Source organism: Physeter macrocephalus, chromosome 19 (assembly GCF_002837175.3).
Source record: "Physeter macrocephalus isolate SW-GA chromosome 19, ASM283717v5, whole genome shotgun sequence".
NCBI classification, from domain to species: Eukaryota; Metazoa; Chordata; class Mammalia; order Artiodactyla; family Physeteridae; genus Physeter; species Physeter macrocephalus.
In genome coordinates, this window is record NC_041232.1 from 67,351,630 (window position 1) to 67,372,660 (window position 21,031).

Below are 21,031 nucleotides of genomic sequence, written 5' to 3' on the forward strand. Positions count from 1 at the left end.
CCTTTGTGTTTCTGTGGTGTCAGTTGCAGCTTCTCCTTTTTCATTTCTAATTTTATTGATTTGGGCCATCTCCCTTTTTTCTTTTTGACATTTGATTGCCAGTTTATTGGGAATATACATATCAAGTATATAAAATGGAGTTTAACAAGCAATTACAAAGCAAGTACTTTGTACAACTACCACCCAAATCAGTAACCCCCAAAACCCCAAATATGCACACCCCCTTTACAACTTCACTGTCATCTTTGTCTGTAGGCAGCATCTAGTTGGGTTTTGCCTTTTTATCTAAACTGACAGTCTCTTTTTAATTGGTATGTTTAGATTAGTCACATTTAATGTGATTATTGATTGGATTAAAATCTACCACTTTGCCAGTTTTCTTTCTGGTCAAAACTTTTCTTTGTTTCTTTTTTCCTCTTTTTCTTGTATTAATTTTCTTGTATTAATAGGGATTTTTTTTAAGGATTCCATTTTATTTCCACTATTGATTTGTTACTTATACCTCTAAAAATTTTTTTAGTGTTGTTCTAGGGTTTAAAATCATCTTTAATTAGTCTGTCTTCAAATAACAATATACTACTTCATGTGTAGTGTGAGGATCTAACAACAATTTCCAGTTCTTCCCTCCCACCCTTTGCTACTGTTGTCATACATTTTTTTCTTGATGAGTCTAGCTAAAGGTTTATCGATTTTGTTTATTCTTTCAAAGAAAGAACCAACTTTTAGTTTCATTGATCTTTTCTATTGTGTTTTAAGGCTCCACTTATTTCTGCTCTGATCTTTATGACTTCTTCTTTTCTGCTAACTTTGGATTTTGTTTGTTTGTTCTTCTTTCCCTAGTTCCTTCCTTTAGGTGTAAGGATAGCTTGTTTATTAGAGGCCTTTCTTGTTTCATGAGGTATTCTTGTATCAGTATAAACTTCCCTCTTAGAACTTTTGCTGCTTTTGCTGTGTTCCATAGGTTTTGAATTGTGTTTTTGTCTCTAGCTATTTTTCATTTCTTCAATTGCTTCAGTGATCCACTGGTTGTTTAGTAGCGTATTATTTAGCCTCCACGTGTTTGCGTTTTTGGCAGTTTTTTTTTTTCCTTGAAGTTGATGTCTAGTCTCATAGCATTGTGGTTGGAAAAGAAAGATGCTTGATATGATTTCCATTTTCTTAAATTTACTGAGGCTTGTTTTGTGTTCTAGCATGTGATCTATCCTGCAGATGTTATACGTGCAGTTGAAAAGAATGTGTATTCTACTGCTTTGGGATGGAATACTCTATAAATATCAGTTAAGTCCATTGGGTCTAATGTGTTTCCTTGTTGATTTTCTGTGTGGATGATCTGTCCATTGATGTAAGTGGGATGTTAAAGTCCCCTACTATTACATTACCGTAACAATTAATCCTTTTATGTCTATTAATATTTGCTCTATTAATATTTGCCTTATGTATTTTGATGCTCCTATGTTGGGTGTGTATGTATTTACAATTGTTACATCATCACCTTGATTACTATATAATTACTATATAGTGTCTTTTTTTCTCTCTTTTAACAGTCTTTATCTTAAAATCTGATATGAATATTGCTACTCTTTGATTTCCATTTGTGTGGAATACCTTTTTCCATCCCCTCAGCGTGTATATGTCCCTAGATCTGAAGTGAGTGTCTTGTAAGCAGCATATATATGGGGTCTTGTTTTCATAGCCATTCAGACCATTTACATTTAAGGTAATTATCAATCTGTATGTTCTTATTGCCATTTTGTTGTTTTGGATTTGTTTTTGTAGGTCTTTTTTTATTCCCTTTCTTCTCTTGTGATTTGATAACTATCTATCTTTAGTGCTGTGTTTGGTGGATTCCTTTTTGTGTATATCTATTATAAATCTTTGGTTTGGGGATACCATGAGGTTTTTATATAGTGTATATAAATTGTTTTAAGTTGCTTGATCTCTCAATTTCAAAATGCATTTTAAAAACCCTGCTGGGGCTTCCCTGGTGGCGCAGTGGTTGCGCGTCCGCCTGCCGATGCAGGGGAACCGGGTTCACGCCCCGGTCTGGGAGGATCCCACATGCCGCGGAGCGGCTGGGCCCGTGAGCCATGGCCGCTGGGCCTGCGCTCCGCGACGGGAGAGGCCGCAACGGGAGAGGCCACAACAGTGTGAGGCCCGCATACCACACACACACAAAAAATAAATAAAAATAAATCCGCGACGGGAGAGGCCACAACAGAGGGAGGCCCGCATACCACAAAAAAAAAAAAAAAAAAAAAAACCCTGCTTATGTGTAATCTCCTCCCCTCATGATTAGTGTTTTTTATATCATATTTTAAATCAAATTGTTTTATATATCCCTTAACTGCTTGTTGTGGATCTAGATGATTTTTTCCACTTAACCTCCCCAGTAGCTTTTGTGTGTGGATGATTTCCTACCTTTACTAGTGAGCTTTTTCATTTCATAATGTTATTTCTAGTGGTGGCCTTTTCTTCTTTCACCTAGAGAAGTTCCTTTAAAATTTGTCATAAAGCTAGTTTACTGGTGCCGAAATCCTGGTTGTAGGTTTTTCTCTTAAATAGATTGTGCATGCTATACCCTTCTCACCTACAGAGTTCTGCTGAAAAATCAGCTGATAGCCTTATGGGAGTTGCCATGTATGTTATTTGTTGCTTTTAATATTCTCTTTAGTTTTTGTCATTTTAAGTAGTGTGTCTGTCTGTCTTGGTGTGTTCCTCTTTGAGTGAGTTAATCCTATATGGGACTTTCTGTGCTTCCTGGACTTGGGTGACTGTTCCTTTTTCAAGTTAGTTAGGGAATTTTTCAGCCAGCATTGGCCTGCTAGTGGACAGGGCCTAGCTGGTCCCAGGATAAGGTCTGGCCTGCTGTGGGTGGGCTGGATCCTCAGGCTGCAGGATGGTACTTTTCTTGCTTTGTCTGGTGGATGGGGCAGGTCTAGTGCCTGCCCACTGAGGGTGGAGCTGGGTCTTGGCCCTCTGTTGGGCAGGGGTGTGTCAAGAGGTGGCTCAGGAAGGTTTTAGGCATCCTGTCTGCTGATGAGTGGGACTGTGTTCACACCCAGTTAATTGTTTGGCTTGAGATGTCTCAGCACTGGCATCTACAGGCTTTTGGGTGGGGCTGATGAGCTAAGATGCCAGGAGCAGGGTTCACATGGTAGAATTTTCCCAAATATGACTGTCACCAGTATCTACATACTGGGGGTGAGTGACAGCCACACCTCACGTCTCCAGGAGACTCTCCAAGCAGTAGGTAGGTCTGGCCCAGGCGCCTATCAAATCACTACTTTTGCCCTGGGTCCTGGCATGCATCAGATTTTGTGTGCATCCTTTAAGAGTGAAGTCTGTATTTCCGTCCTGTTGGGCTCCTGAAATGAATCCTTGCTGGCCTTTGAAGTCAAACACCCTGGGGGCTTGTCTTCTCAGTATAGGACTTCCAGGCTGGGGAGCCCATCAAGGGGCTCAGAATTCTCAGTACTGTGGGAGAACCTCTGCAACATAATTATTCTCCAATTTGTGGGTTGCCTGCCTGAGGGTATAGGATTTGATTCTATCATAAGTCCACCCCTCCTACCTGTCTCGTTGTGGCCCCTTCTTTATGCAGAGTTGTAAAAAAAATCTTTTCTTGTAGGTTCTTATCTTTTATATCCATGGTTGTTCTGCAGATAATTGTGATTTGGGTGTGCTCATGAGAGGAGGTGAGCTCAGGGTCTTCCTACTCCACCATCTGGCTGCTCTCCCATTTTCTTTTCCTTTGCTATATTACTCTGATAAAACTCAGAAATTTCACTGAAATTAATTAAAATTATTTATGTTAAACCAATTATCAGCATAGTGCAGTTCTCCAAAGTGAAGAAATAAATATGAAGCAAAGTCTTCTCTATAGGCTGTTCCCTAGATCTATAAAAATAGGAAAAGCTGTCAAAAATTCCATCATTTCTTGACATTGAAGAACAGGAGTGTAATACCCTGAAGTAAATGCTTTTTCTAATTGCTACTGATTTCACTAGTTCTTTGGGAGGGTAGGATTATGGCTGTCTTTCAGGCTGTCTGTCAGAACACCATCAGGCAAGGCAAAGGCTATCATGCCTTAAAATAACCCATCATGGAGAAGGAGCACACAAGAATGGGGGATCAGGCAGGGCTGCAAGAATAAAGTTGGCTTTTAAACTGGCCTATGAGGGCAATGTAGAAAAAGCCAGATAGCAACAAAGGAAGGGTGACAAAGCCCATTTGCACCTGAAATCCAGGAAGGTTTAAATGACTATGTTGAATACCTGAAATGAATATAACATTGTAAATCAACTATATTTCAATTTTTTAAAATACAGAAGAAAATGATGAATGGACTCAGGATAAATCACCTACCAACTAGCAATCCATCAGCAGGTGCAAGGCAGCAAGATGGTTCCTAGAGTGAGTCCTCTGCAGATTGGACTGAGCTCTTAGACATCACTTACTAATCCAGATGCCAGGTGACTACACTACTTTCTCACTTGAACATAGGCTATGCCATTAGACTGGCTATTTTTTAGGAAGATGTTTGCTTGGTTTGAATGATGTAGAAAATAGATTCAGAATGTAGCCTTTTGGAAGAGCCACTAGTAAGGTCTCAGACATGAAGTAAAAGCATGTCTCGTTCTTCAGAAGAATAAAAGATGCAGACTTAGAAAATCATAACAGGAACCAGTAATACATAGTGAACTGCAAGTACATAAGTGAAGAAAAAAACTGGTGATCCTGTAAGGACCAACCCAACCCAGGCTTTACCAGTTTCAAGACCAAAGTTGTCTTATTGGCTGTTGATAAATCTCTCCTGGAAAATTTCCCTGAAATTCCCCATTCAGGAAGATGGAAAAAAAAAAAAAAAAGTAACGCCATAGAATACACCAGATAAACCCTGCTAATACTGAACTCTAAGAGACTCTTCAAAATTCTTCTCCTGTATGGGAATGTTATTGAAATTTTCTACCTTGATTTCTCGATCTTCAGGGACCTCAGTATTGTCTCCAGCAAAATAAAGGGAAGGTCACTAGATGAACTTCAAGGGCAGTCAGGGTTCCAGCATTCTAAATTTATTTGAATCTGTGAATATTTATTACTTGAGAGAAGGCAGTAACATGAGGATTCAACACTGCGTGGTCTTTGAGCTGAGGCAATGTCTAATTCCTTTTGTAAAATGCACAGCATCTTGCATGTATTCAACACTCAGCAGGTTCTAACTAACTGTTGCCCAAACAATCAATTATTATCTTACCTTCTTTCTAATGGGTTTGAGCTATGGTACTCTTCAGGCATAGCTGCATCTTATTGTAATAATATAAGTATTTCAGATGCAGTATAATACACTGTAGATCTGCCCAAGTCATTAGGATCTGAGGCAGAAAATATTCCATTAGAATGTATTTTAAGAGTGAGAACTATAATTTCTCTCTGTGCAAAACTAGAAGTCTGATAAGTTATACAAGAAGCTTTATTCTTACATGTTTCCAAGTATACAACAGGCCTATTTTAATTTTCTGCACAGTAGGCTCTCTCTTTGTATTGCTATATATATCTATCTATGCTAAAGTGAATTGATTTGTGTTAATTTGTGAATATGTGTTTGTTAGACATATTTGCCTGTGTCTAGATAAGGGTTAAAATGTAAGTTTTTCAGAAATAGATGATTATCTAAAAATTTAAAAACTAAAATTTAGGCAGAGATCAAGATGGGAGACTAGAAGGATGTGGAAGCTCACCTCTTCCTACAAATACATCAAAAATACATCTACATGTGGAACAATTCTCGCAGAATACTTACTGAATGCTGTCAGAAGATCTCATACAACCAAAGCTGCAAGAAAGATCACCACATAACTGGGTAGGATGAAAGGGGGGGAAAAGGAATTGAGATGGGACCTGCATGTCTGGCAGGGAGTTATGAAACAGGAAATGTTCCCACACCCAGGGAACCTCCTTCTCTGGCAGGGTCAGCAGGGACAGATAGGGAGCTTCGGAGGAAAGTGCAGCAGGCAGCACAAGACAGTCCTTGCCACCTCACTGCACTTTCCAGCCTGAGACGCATGTCTGCTGCTGTGCGCAGTGCCTGGGTTTTGAAACTCGAGCAGACAGACCTAGAGAGAGGACTTGGTGTAGCTGCACAGAGACAGCCTGAAGGCCCTGGAGTGTGGTTGAGGCTACAACTGGGAATGTGCACAGGATGGAGGCTGGGTCTGCCATAGGAGGCCCATTGTCAACATGTGCCCAAAGGGAGGTTGTGGACCCACCAACCATTGCAGTCTCATCTCAGTGTGCTCACAGTGGGCACTGCTACGAGCTCTGGGAATGCACAAGCACAGGCGGGTTGCCAACACGTGGATGTGGGGCAGAAATCTGAGCCAATTCCTGGTGCTCCCACAGTGGGTGCTGGTATGTGACTTCAGCAAGTTCACACCAGCAGCTTTGTGAGTGCAGTGCTTGGGGGACATTCGAGCTGAATACTGGCGTTCCCACAACAGGCAGTGCCTACAACAGTGTACTTTGTGGGTGCCCACCGTAGGTGGCAGGCAACGTCACAGACTGCATGTCCTGGTGGACAGCTCCTGGGGAGGAATATGCAGCAACTCCTTCCCAGTGGGAGGGCTCTAGTGCCACCTACTCACACCACAGCTTAAAACTGGATCTGGGGGCTTCCACCCAACAACTGGGGAGCAGACCCTGCCCCTGAAACAGCTGTGACAACTATGGAACAAAGAGGAGGCCTCACCCCACATCCACTGAAGGCTCTGGTCACAACACCACCAAACACACCCTTTATCAGGACAAGGGCCAGCACAACCTGAGGAAAGAGGTGGCAAGCATCCATACCAAAAAATGGCCCTCTTGCACCAAAAATATTGGACTCACACAGGGTCACTCCCACATAAAAACAGCCCTTCAAAGCCACAGTAGATAACTGTTTCTCCTAGAGTTAGAGAAATATAAGTAAAATGAAAAATCAGAGATCAGAGGCACCACTCCCAATTAAAAAACAAGAGGAATCCCCTGTTTGTTTGTTTTAAACAGTGAAATACACCTCTCCAGTCTACCAGACTCTGAGTTCAAAAAGGAGTTAAGGAAGACTATCAATGGAAATGCAGATCACTGTAACAAGAAACTATCAAGAGGAGCGATTCAAAATTAGACAACTCAATGGCCAAGATGAAAACCAAGTAATAGGCAATAAAATAGCAAACTAAATAATGCAGAAGAATGATGATCTCGAAGACAGAATAACAGAAATTACACAATCGGAACAGCAGACAGAAAGACAAATCAAAAGCAAAGAAAGTAACATGTGAGATCTATGGCATAATATAAAGTGTGCCAATCTATGCATAATAGGGATCCCAGAAGGAAAAAGATATCCAGGTACAGTAAGAACAGAGGGTCCCAAACACGATGAACCTGACCAGACCCACAATAAGACATATTATAATTGAAATGGCAAAAGTTAAATGAGAATTCTAAAGGCAGCAAGAGAAAAACAAATAGTTACAAGTGAACCCCGCCCCATAAGGATATCTGATTTATCCACAGAAACTTTATAGGCCAGAAAGGAGTGGCAAGATATATTCAAAGTCCTGAATGGGAAAAACCTGCAACCTAGGATACTCTATCCAGCAAAATTAGCATTTAGAATGGAAGGAGAGAGAAAGAATTTCTCAGACAAGCAAAAACCAAAAGAATACATCAGTACTGAACCTACTCTAAAAGCAATATTGAAAGGTGTTCTCTAAATAGAAAAGAAGCAAGAATCTATAAGAAAGGGAAAAATCACAATAGGAAAAGCAAATATATAAAAGCATTGTAGATTACTTAAATAAGCCAGTACATATATTTTTTAAATATCAAAACAGAATTTTTGTGAAAGTGATTTTAACTACACAGTGAACAGCAAAAGGATAAACATGAAGATGTAAAATAGGAAATCAAAGTGTCGGGGAGGGGAGTAAGAAAATATAATTTTTTAGGCTGTGTTTGAGCTTATATGACTACCAGTCTCAAGCAAGTAGATATAGTAATGGGTTAACAGTAATGGGTTAACATACTTGCAATCCAGGGTAACCACAAATCAAAAACATATAATAGATTCACAAAACTGAAAAGAACTCAAGCATAATACAAAAGAAAACCATCAAACCACAAAAGGAAAAACCAAAAGATAAAGAACAAAGAAGAAATACAAAATCAACTGGTAAACAAGATTTAAAGTGGCAATAAATACATACCTATAAATGAATACCTTAAATGTCAATAGACTAAATGCTCTGGTCACAGGACAGAGTGGCATATTGGACAATAAAACAAGAACCTACGATATGCTGCCTACAAGAGACCCACTATAGGGTGGAGGACACACCTATATTGAAGTGAAAAAGATATTTCATTCAAATAGAAATGACAAGAACCCAGGGGTAGCAATACTCATATCAGACAAAGTAGACTTTAAAACAAAGTCCATAAAGAAAGATAAAGGACACTATATACTGATAAAAGGATCAACACAAGACGACAATATCACACTCAACACATATGCACCCAATATAGGAGCACCTAAATACATAAAACAAATACTAACAGACATAAATGGAGAAACTGATGGGAATACAATAATAGTAGGAGATTTTAACACCCCACTGACATCAGTGGACAGATTCCAGAAAGAAAATCAATAAGGCAACAGAGATTCTAAATGACACACTAGAACAGTTATACATAATTGGTATCTTCAGAACATTAAATCCAGAAGAAACAGAATACACATTCTTCCCAAGCACACATGGAATGTTCTCAAGGATAGACCCATTCTTCCCAAGCACACATGGAATGTTCTCAAGGATAGACCACATACTAGGACACAGAACAAGTCTCAACAAATTAAAAGAGGATAGAAATTATTTCAAGCATCTTCTCTGACCACAATGGCATGAAATTAGAAATCAGCCACAGAAAGAGAAATGAGAAACAAACAATTACATGGAGACTAGACAACATGCTACTAAGAAACCAATGGGTCAAGAATGAAATTAAAGAGGAAATTTCAAATATCCCTCAAGACAAATGACAATAAAAACAACCTGACCTACCACCTAAAGGAATTAGAAAAAAGAAGAACAAACAAAACCTAAAGTCAGCAGAAGGAAGGAAATAATATCAGAGAGGAAATAAATAAAATAGAGATTTAAAGACAGAAAACATTAATAAAACCAAAAGCTGGTTTTGTTGACAGAACAGAGATCCCATAAAGAAACCCATACACCTATGGTCAATTAATCTTTAACAGAGGAGCCAAGATTATACAATGGGGAAAAGATAATTTCTTCAGCAAGTGGTGTTGGTCGAGTTGGACAGCTTCACGTAAATCAATGAAGTTAGAACAAACCCTCACACCATACACAAAAATAAACTCAAAATGGCTTAAAGACTTAAATATAAGACATGACACCTTAAAACTCCTAGAAGAGAACGCAGGCAAAGCATTCTCTTATATAAATCATAGCAATACTTTCTTAGGTCAGTCTCCCAAGGCAATAGAAATAAAAGCAAATATAAACAAATGGGACCTAATCAAACATAAGTTTTTGCACAACAAGGAAAACCATAAATAAAATGAAAAGACAACTTACAGAATAGGAGAAAATATTTGCAGATGCTGTGACTGAGAAGAGATTCATCTCCAAAATATACAAACAGCTCATACAGCTCAATATTCAAAAAAAAAATAAACCACCCAATCAAAAAATGGGCAGGAGACCTAAATAGACCTTTCTCCAAAAAGACATACACAGATGGCCAATAGGCACATGAAAAGATGCTCAACATTGCTAATAGAGAAATGCAAATCAAAACTACAGTGAGGTAGCACCTCACACCAGTCAGAATGGCCATCATCAAAAAATCTACAAACAATAAATGCTGGAGAGGGTGTGGAGAAAAGGGAACCCTCCTGCACTGTCGGTGAGAATGTAAATTGGTACAGCCACTATGGAGAACAGTATGGAGGTTTCTTAAAAAACTAAAACTAGAGCTACCATATGATCCAGCAATCTCACTCCTGGGCGTATATCCAGAGAAAACCATAATTCGAAAAGATACATGCACCCCAATGTTCACTATTTACAATAGCCAAGACATGGAAGCAACCTAAATGTCCATTGACAGATGAATGGATAAAGAAGATGTGGTACATATATACAAGGGAATGTTACTCAACCATAAAAAGGACCAAAACTGGGTCACTTGTAGAGACGTGGATGGACCTAGGGACTGTCATACAAAGTGAAGTATACATACAAAATATTACTCAGCCATAAAAAGGAATGAAATAATGCCATTTGCAGCAACATGGATGGACCTAGAGATTATCATACTAAGTGAAGTTAAGTCAGACCAAGACAAATATCACATTATATCACTTAACATATGAAATCTAAAAAATGATACACATGAACATATTTACAAACCAGAAACAGACACACAGACATAGAAAACAAACTTATGGTTACCAGAGTGGAAAGGGGTGGAGGGGAGGGATAAATTAGGAGTTTGGGATTAGCAGATACAAACTACTATATATAAAATAACCAACAAGCACCTACCGTATAGCAGCACAGGGAACTATATTCAGTATCTTGTAATAACCTATAGTGGAGAAGAATCTGAAAAAGAATATATATATATATCTGAATCATTTTGCTGTATACCTGAAACTAACACAGCATTGTAAATCAACTATGCTTCAATTTAAAAAAAAACTAAAATTTAAAATTCAATAACAATTAGATTTCACCATACACCATCAAGGAAATCAAAGTCAAAATTATAACAAAACATATAAAAGATATATACATAAAGTGTTAATTGTGGAAATGCAGCTACTCTGTTCTACTAAATGTAGGGAAGGAAGAGGTGACTCACAGAATGTGACCTAGGAGGAACAACTTTCCATGGCAATAAAGCTACATTCAGCTTTCATCGGAACACTGTGAACATTCTCGAAGGGATTATAAACAGAATTCAGAAAATGAAATTCAAAGTGGGAGTTCAACAGATACATTCTCAACGTTCACCAGTACTGTATGAAAATTCCTCTTTAGACTTTGTGCTTTCCCTTAGGTGGTCATCTATAAGATTAATGTGAATTACACAAGGTGGAGTATGTAGAGGGCCATTTTATAGCATCGTTATGCCAGGGTTTTTAAATGCCTGCCTTTGTATTTGGGGTTACAGCTAAGTTGGCTCTAGGAACACTGGTTTATAGTCAGAGGCAGACTTACCATACAAATGATTTCTTCAGATCTAATGAAAACCAGCTGGCATTACATTCTCTGGAAGAATGAAGGTTTGCCTATTGTTCAAAGAGAAAAAAACTGAGAGTGAAAAAAAGAGAAAAAAATTGAGAGTGAAAATTGATCATGTAAGACAAACCCAAAATCACTTGTGGCGCACAGCAGTGAGTACCAAACTTACGTGTATAGGACTTTGCTATTTAATTTTAAACATGTTTTGGTTTTATAGCATAGTATTAGAACTACAAGTTTATAAAGGTTATGCCAAGTTTTATGTTTGTATAAATTTAAACAACATTGTAATAAAAGTAGTTTAAATTAATGCTGAAGTTCATTGTTTCCCCTCTAAATTCAAACATAATTTAACTATGAGAAACTGTGATACAAGAAATAGTTTCTACCCTCAGGTTACTTATAGTCTTGAACTAGATTTCATATTCTTTTACATTGCTTCTTCGAAAACCTCATTTAAATTGGATGGACTAGATCAAAATATCAATGATAAAACCTTAATTTCCTCAGTTGCAAATCCTTGCTCTGTCTGCCCTTTTGAAATGTATGAACTTAAGCAAGTTACTCCATTTCTCTTCATCTTAGCATCCTCATATATGAACTGGAGATAGAATACTTAGCAGGCTTGTTTTGGCAATTAAGTATTAATAATAGCTAGCTCTCTTCGAACAAGTTACAGGAAAGCAGCCGCTTTAACCTTATCAATCCTCACAAATTATTATTTCTATTTTATAGATGAAGAAACAGGCAAGAGAAATTAGTTGAACAAGGAATTACATATGTAGTACGTAGTTAGGCTTTATAGGATCTGAATTCAGATTGGGTTGGTAAGTAGCAAATTCTTCTGCACTATGTTATTTTGCCTAAAATGAACTAAAATGCTTAGCATAAGTCTAGAGCTTAGTAGGAACTCCATAAATATTCCTTCCTTAAGAAAATGATTCTTGTTTCTCCTGTCTCTATGTCTCTTCTCATGAATTACCAAAAACCTCAGATCACCCTCTAGTGATAAATGATTCTAACTGCAGACTTTGAGCCTTGGTTTAAGAAAAAGAGTGAAAGAATATAAATATGAAGGAATTAAATGCAAGGCCACGGTATGAGAAAATGTGCTTTTATTGGGATTTAGCATTTAGCAAATTGCTAGCCTCCTAGATTGTTTGCATTCTTTCTTTCCCGGTAAGCAAATACCCCTTATTTCTCTGATAGTAGAATAACTTTTGAGTGTTATTAACTAGAATTATGTATTTGAAAGTATGGTCAAAATAACTTTTTTCCCAAAAAATATATAGTACGCCATTGGGATCATTAGAACTTAAATATCATCACTGATGATAGAAGAGAACTGAGGCAAACTTCTTTTGATGACTTCAGTACCTTCTATGCTGAGGTCTTGGTTATAATACTAAGAATGACAAAAGTCCTCTGGTATGTGAGGTATACTAGCTGGTTCAATATGCCTTTATAAAATTTTTGTTTTAGACTATAGGGACAAAGTTATATTACTGCTATAATCTAAGCAGAATTTACAAGGCAAATTTTAGACCCAAATAGAAAAGGTAGCCATTGTTTATAGCAGACTGAAATATCCTTTGGGAGAAACTCAGCAGTTAAGTTACTCAAATGATTTTCATGAGGATTAGAATGTATTTCATTGACAGAAACTAATACTCGTCAGGACAGAATCATATCTTTTTTCTTTTCTGAAAGAAAATCAGTAATGATATTCAATCAGCTTAGCCATAAAGGACTGTTTTGTACCGTAACATCTAACACTCATTTCCAGATCAGAGCAACCATCTCTTTTAACTGCACAAATATTCCTTGGCACTCACAGTGTATGGCTTATATAGGTGGTTTAGCACAGGGCTTTCTGGCTCAAAGCTGAGGCTGGCCCCAAATGAGCTGGGCTGACACTTTAGAAGGTGTGATGAACAGTCTGCAACTCCCAGGCAACCTTTCACAGGGAGATTTGAAATCCATTTGAAATTACATATGACTGCTGGAGCTTCATCTGGAGAGGCCTAATCGGGATTGTTTTCGATTCAGCAGAAATAAAATAAGCCTGTTCATTGTGTCAGAATCCATCTCTAGACTACAGAATGAACAATAACCTAAAATCAATGCCAACCCACTGGATTCGGCTTACATGCTTGAGAGTTTGTTCCAGGGTGTTTTATACAGTACTTTCATCACTCTGTGTTTTCTTTGTAGGGCCTACTCTTCCCAAGACTCATGTCAAAACAGCCTCTCTTGGGTTGGCTGGAAAGGCAAGATCTCCTTTGCTTCCTGTATCTGTGCCAACAGCCCCTGAAGTGTCTGAGGAGAGCCACAAACCAACAGAAGATCCAGCCAATGTAAGACCATCCTTGAAATTCATGCCCCATTAAGGGAAGCACTGCTGTGCAATGCAGTCTAAGCCGACCAGCACTCCCCATTAACCCCAAGCCCTTGTTGTTCTTATTGTTTGTTTAGTTCTGTTTTCCTGCACTTATATATGAAGAGAAGAAACTTTAGGGAAAAATATTATATCAGGGATTTAGTTATATTAAAAAATCGTTGGTACTTAAAGGCAATCTTATAAACACAAGCAGATAGCAACAGAATGAGTGACTTTACATACATATATGTATATATACACACACGTGTATATATATGAATATACACGTGTGTGTATAGATAGATATACACTATCATCACTATCCTATAATGTGAACCACATGTGTAATTTAAAATTTTCAAAGAGCCACATTAAAAGATGTAAAAAAAAAAGATTATACACACACACATACACACACATTTTCATCAATGAGATGAAACACCTTGGCACACCTGGAAATATAACTATATAATTATTCTTTAAAATAAGAAAATAGTAATAAAGCTATACTCTGAGGAGCTTCCTGAAGTTATCGTACATGTCACTTATAAAATCATAAAATAGACTAGAAATACAGAATCGAGAAGAGGAAAACACAAAATGAAGAAATGAAGGAAGGAATTTAGGAAGAAAAAAAAAAAGAAGGAACTGATGTATTTAGAAAATAGAGGGGAAAGTGTAGTTATTTAATGAGAGAAAAGTTTGCTAACTTAAGGGAGGCAGCTAAAGAGTGATCGAATTAGAAGACTCTGAAAAAATCAATGGGGACCAAAAAATAATCAAAAGTTTGAGAAAGCAAACAATTCCCCCAACAACGCACTTTGAGGGAGATTTTAAACGATGTTGCCTGAAGGCAGCAATTTAGAAAATTTAGAGTGTTTCCGAATATAATTCAAGAGAAAACATTTAAAAGAAGGCTAAGGTACTAACACATATGATACCTTGAAAAATTAGAGGACTGGAAGGGGAAAAAAAAGATGCAAAAAAAACCAGATTAGAATCATCTCATTTGAATTAACAATTTTTTCTTGATTTTATTGTTTTCAGTACTACAAATAATAAAATATTTTAACACTTGGAGATCAGACAATCTGGATATGTGTATGTGTGTGAATGTTTGCAGAAGTATGTTATATAATTAACATACTTTCATACTTAAAAGATTCAAATGTACAAGGATCTAATGCACTGCTCTGTCAGGATATAGCTGTTTACGTATTGCAATAGTTTAGTGTCACAGTTGTTAGCCATATCTTAATTCAGATCAAATTCCTAAATTTATATAATATATCTCATCTCATAAGGAATCATGTCAGGTGGCCCAGTTTTTGCACTTAAGATTGACCCTAAGGGACTTCCCTGGTGGTCCAGTGGTAAAGAATCCGCCTTACAATGCGGGTTCGATCCCTGGTCAGGGAACTAAGATCCTACATGCCACGGGGCAACTAAGCCTGCGCGCCACAACTACTGAGCACACGTGCCTCAACTAGAAAGCCTGTGTGCCGCAAACTACAGAGCCCATGCACTCTGGAACCTGTGCGCCACAACTAGAGAAGAGAAAGCCTGGACTCCACAACTAGAGAGAAGCCCGTGCACTGCAACCCCGCGTATTGCAAATAAGATCCGATGCAGCCAAAAAAATAAAAATAAAAAATAAAAAAATAAATCTGTTTTAAAAGTTTGACTAGAAAAATATAGTGACTCCAAGGAGTGACAGCCAAAAGTATAATATGAAGAGCAATAAGATTAAATAATATGTTAAAGGAAATATAGAAATGGGAGAAATAATCTAGATCATCACTATCCTAGAAAAATATAATGTGAATCACATGTGTAGTTTAAAACTTTCTAGGAGCCACATGAAAAGATGTAAAAATAAACAGGTGAGATTACTTTTAATGATATATTTTATCTAACCCAATATTTCCAAAATATCATTTCAACATGCAATAAATATAAAAAATTATCATTAAGATATTTTACTTTTTTTGTACTAAGTGCTCAGAATATGATGTGTATGTCATGTGTACAATGCAGCTCTATTCAGGCTATCCACATTTCGAAAATCCAGTAGCTACTACATGTGGCTTGAGGTTGCTGTATTGGACAAGATCTAAATAATTTGAGAAAACAACACAGATAACTATGACATCATTTTGGGAAAGGAGTTATCAAATTAATCAGTTCACTTCGGCATCCCTCCTCATACATAGGTCAGTCTTTTGGGCCAAATTGGCTACATCTTTCAATCCCTGTTAAACTCTGAAGATTACACACTACGTGACCAAATCATTCACTGGCAGGCTGAGATTCCTATAAGAAGGTACCATTTCCAACCTGTTTAATACCACGAGTTGTTTCTTCAGTGGCTGGAGTGGCTTTGTGCATATCTTCTGCACCAGTGTTCTCATGGCATCCAGGGTGTTTATTTGGCAGGACGTAATATACATTCTGCCCATAGTGCTGAGTAATGCTTCCTGGCCTCCACAGAGCAAAACATCATGCCTCAGGCCTCAGTTTGGTTCAATGATTTCAATAAGTTCATCAAATGAATGAGCTAACCAAGAATAATCAGGTAGAGTCGGTATGTATAAGTCAAAACAGGGTATTTCGAGAAAGGAAAAGAAAAAAGATACTAACATTTATGGAGCACTTACCACTCGCCAAACTGACCTGGTGAATCCTCCCAGCTCCCCAGTGAGGTAAGCTTGCTATACGCATTTGACAAATAAGGAGACAGACTCAAAAGGTCAAGTCTATAGAAGGACTGGGATTCAAATCAACACCACAGCCTTGTTTTCCCCACTGGCTGACCATCAAAATTAGCTGGGAAGCTTTATAAAAGGAAGAGATTCTAACCTTTCCTTGACCCACTGAATCCAGATCCCCGAGGCTAGTGACCAGGGGGTCTGTGCTCACTAATAGCGAGGTATTATTATTATTATTATTATTATTTGCGATACGCGGGCCTCTCACTGTCGTGGCCTCTCCCGTTGCGGAGCACAGGCTCCGGACGCGCAGGCTCAGCGGCCATGGCTCACGGGCCCAGCCGCTCCGCGGCGTGTGGGATCCTCCCGGACCGGGGCACGAACCCGCGTCCCCTGCATCGGCAGGCGGACTCTCAACCACTGCGCCACCAGGGAAGCCCACGAGGTATTATTAATGACACGATTCTAGCGGCTCACAGTAAGGGAGAGTTACAGACAGTATGGTCACTAAGATTCTGCAGTTCAGGCTTTCCATTTTATCCACCAGTCAAACCATGTCATAAGGTCACCTTTACAACCACGCACAGAGCCAGTTCTGGTTTGGGGTGAGAATCCTGTTTTCACACACAAACTAAGGTCATAATCCTCAGACTTCTCACTGGTCAGGTCAAGTTCCCACACATAAAAAAGTGCCTATGTGGTGTTACAAAGAAAGGAAACCTGGTGATGCAAATTCTGTTCATATCCTAATGGAAAGGAAAAGGAACATATTGACTATGTACCATGTGCTGAACACTGATAAGCACTAAACATGTCACAGGATGCTGAGAATAGCCTGTGAAATAGGTATCATCATCATCATTTTACATCTGAGAACTACACATCAGAGAGGTTTACTAACTTGTCCAAGATCACACAGTTTGGTAGAACTTGATTTGAAACAAGATTTTTTCTGACACTGAAGCCTTTGCCTCATCACAAGGATGAAGTCAGTGAAATAGCAGACAATCATTCATCACTGCCTCTTTTATTACCAGCATCTTCATTCAATGATGATATGCTGAGTCCACAGCCCCTGGCTATGGGCCACGGTGCCATGCATGAGAATACGGTGAATCAATTAGACACGGCCCTGCCTTAACAAAAGGAGTGCACCGATATCCACCTGTACTAATTCTTGGCTCTCATTCTCTCTGTAGGTGTATGAACAGGATGATTTGAGCGAACAAATGGCAAGTTTGGAAGGGCTAATGAAGCAACTTAACGCTATCACAGGCTCGGCCTTTTAACACACATTGCCGAATTGATGAGGTGAATTTTCCGGGACCTTTGCAGCATTACCAATTACCCATAAACAGCACACCTGTGTCCAAGACCTCTATCCAGTGTACAGGTTAACCATCAGGACCACTGAGTTCTGGAAGATCCTGAAGCAGTTCAGAAGGAATAAGCATCCCTTCTTTCATAAGCATCAGGAGTTTCAAGATGATGACTCTGGGGTCCCTTAACAAAAGCAAAGATACATCTTCACTGCAGTGTCAAAGCTGAAGCTGCTAGAATAGTCCTGGGCCTTTGCCACTGCAGTGAGCACACTGTCATGACAAATGCTTATGTTTTCCTTCATCAAGGCCTGTCATTTTCTTCTACGTGTAGGTCTAGTCTTACAAAAGGCAAGTGCATTATTGAAGCCTGTACCCTGCCATGGCAAATCAGTGCAAGCTCACTATTTTATTTTCAAATTTAAAGTACAAAGCACCCATGGGAATTTTCTCACTACATAGCACCAAAGGATTGGATGTTTTTCTGACAGCACAAAAAAGTAAACAAGTAAACAAAAGGCAGCAAATGCTTACGTTTTGTAACTCAAGTCATTCTTGCACAGGTGGTGGGATTCAGCAAGTGGCTGTAAAATTCACCCATTTTAGCAGGTATTGGTAAATCCACTCTTGGTTAACATTGATGTCTGGAGAACAGGACATTTAGAAATCTGCAACTAGTGGCATCCTGCCAGCAACCAGTCCACTTCCTAAAAGAGCATACAATATGCAATCTTTTCAGACACACGATAATTATGTGCTTAAGCTTGTAATAGGAAATTTTAATTTGGGTGGCTTTCATGCCATACCACACTGTGATGATATTTCAAAGCTTCACCAAGTCCGTCTCCCTCAGGAGTCTGGCTAGAAGGGTTCCCCCTCCACCCCATCCCTCCCTGAGTTCCCCTTGGCAACCAGCCCTGGCCAGGTGGCTGGCTCCACACATCCCATGGCCTCCTGACCCACCTTTCTAAAACCCTCTGTGGAAATGGCAGAGCCATCACGAGGAAGGGAAGGAAAATGGAAGGCAGTTTCAAACAGTACCTTCTCTCGAGTGATGTCACTTCCACCAACAGAGTCCTCACTGACTTACAGCAGGCCGTGTTGGTAGGTGACAACCACCAAGATTTGTTGTCAAGGAAACCTTCTGCACCATGTCTGCCCAGAGTCAGAGAGCAGCAGAGGGGAAGGCATCACTTGACACTTGTGACACATCCTAAACCCAGTGGATACTCTTGAAAACTGCATCTTCATTGTGAGATAGAATCTTAAACTCCTACTGCCATGTTTATCTGCAGCTTGCAACTAGGTGAAATTAAAAAGATTTTGTGTGCACCCTTTTAGTTTTTGAATTTGCAGCTGCATTTGGAGTTAATCCATTTATGCAGCTGAATCGCCAAAAGGGAGCCAGTTTGCATACTTATCAGTTAGGCAACTTGAAAACCCAATGAGAGAGTTTCAGCTGAATTATTCCTTTCAGCTCTGCCTTTGATTGCAAGCTTGAGTAGGTCATAATTTTAAAAGAGCATGGAAGGGATAGGATCTTTACAACCTAATAGCTCCTTTTATTAGGTGGGTAATTATATATGAATCCCTGAATGAAATATTTTGAGCAAAATGGCACTGTAACGGAAGTAATAATTCAGATTATTTTTTTACAGTTTTATGTCGGGAAGGAAATCTTATGTCAAAGAGAGGGCTTGTTCAAATGGTTCATTCGAAAGTCCGGTCCATTTGTGAAATTGTTCCTTCAACGAAGAGTGCTTGATCAATTTACTTATATTTTCATGAAGTCCTTCTGAAGAGCTATGTGATGTTATCCTATGGGGCAGATAACTCTTATTCAGCACCTAGGGTGCTTAGGCAAACAACCCTCCACTGACCTGGAACAAGGCATTTCATAACATACTATTGAGTCTTACAGAAATAATCCATTAGCTCAGAAAAGAAAATGTTCATTAGACCAGCCTTATCTTCTCGAGGTCCTAGGATGGCTTTCCCCTTCTAATCCTCACAAACATGGAACAGACTCTGAAGGCATTTGACATCCAAGGAAGGTCATCCTGAGTGTCCAGTTTGGAATGAGCTACAAATCTCGAATTTCAGGGATTAGTCACATCTTCAATCTGTAGACTGTATGTGCACAATCAAGTAGCATTTTCACAACATTCTAGACTCCTCTGAAGTCAATGACCCGAGGAAATACATTTTTTAAAATATATGAAAATATACATTATTTAATTTCAGTGGATGCTCTTGAAACTTTCTTCATTAAACAAATCCAATGGTTTATTTCAGTAATGGGCAATGCTAATAAATCTTAGCTCCATGCAGTTGTATATATACAACTGTATATATACAACATTTAAATCCTCACAAGAGACTCTTGGGAGATGTACCCAATGGTTTGAATGGTTTGAATATGAAACAACTTGACTGCAACTCTGTACAACTCTGCTCCCCGTTCTCTCAGATAGTTCACGTGTGTGTACAACTGCCTGCCCAAGTTTATAGGTAACACTTTAATTTCCCAGTCTCCTGATCTCCTGACAAGAAGAAATCTGTCTCTGAGTCTGGTTCATGACATACAGGGCTCTTTAAGCTCATAAATCTCTTTGACTCCCATAGCGATGCTTGACAGCCAACCAGCAGCTCTGCCACCAGGAGTCATTTCTCCCAGAAAAAGAAGAAAATAAAACATGGCGGGGCATCCTCAGGCCTCCCCCGCACTCTGCTGAACTGTCAGGCAAGAGCCTCCTCTTGAAAAAGTTTGGTATTTTTCATTTCATACTGATAAGAAAGCTATTTTCTTTCCTCTAGAACGTTCTGCATCTGTTAAACTCACAAAAACGCAGATAGCTCAAAATGCATAAAACATATCTGGAGGATGCTCTAGCTATAAACGTTAAGTATTTCTTAGTGACTCACGTTCAGTAAGAAACCAGTCATAGCTACCTCTTTGTAGAGCAGAGCTATAAGCTTCTAGGGTATTTAAATAATGGAACTTTATATTTGGGCATTATAAAATGTACACACAATTGAACAAGCTGGAAAAAAAGGAAATATATCAAGCCAGGGATATAAGAGATGAACTTATTAAGGCTTCCTGGGAGGAGCTGGATATAACATTATTCTCTTCAAAATAAGGGTGATTCACAATGACATGTATGTTTTCGTCCCCTGCATTGGTAAGAGCTACAGAAGGAGAGCTGTCCAACATTAGTGTGTCATTCCAGACAACATTTAGAAACTGTAATGTTTGGCACTTGTTGGCTTGTCTGATAAATAATCTAAGTACAAGTCTTT

General features: G+C 38.7%; 1 protein-coding gene across 1 annotated transcript in view; it reads left to right on the forward strand.

The window, feature by feature from the left end:
- Window positions 1–17,698, forward strand: part of DCC (DCC netrin 1 receptor) — a 948,035-nt gene extending 930,337 nt beyond the window's left edge. The window contains exons 31-32 of the mRNA XM_028479946.1: window positions 13,536–13,678; window positions 17,609–17,698. Of these exons, the coding sequence (XP_028335747.1) occupies window positions 13,536–13,678; window positions 17,609–17,698 (233 nt within the window). The remainder of the gene's footprint in view (window positions 1–13,535; window positions 13,679–17,608) is intronic.
- Window positions 17,699–21,031: the final 3,333 nt, after the last annotated feature.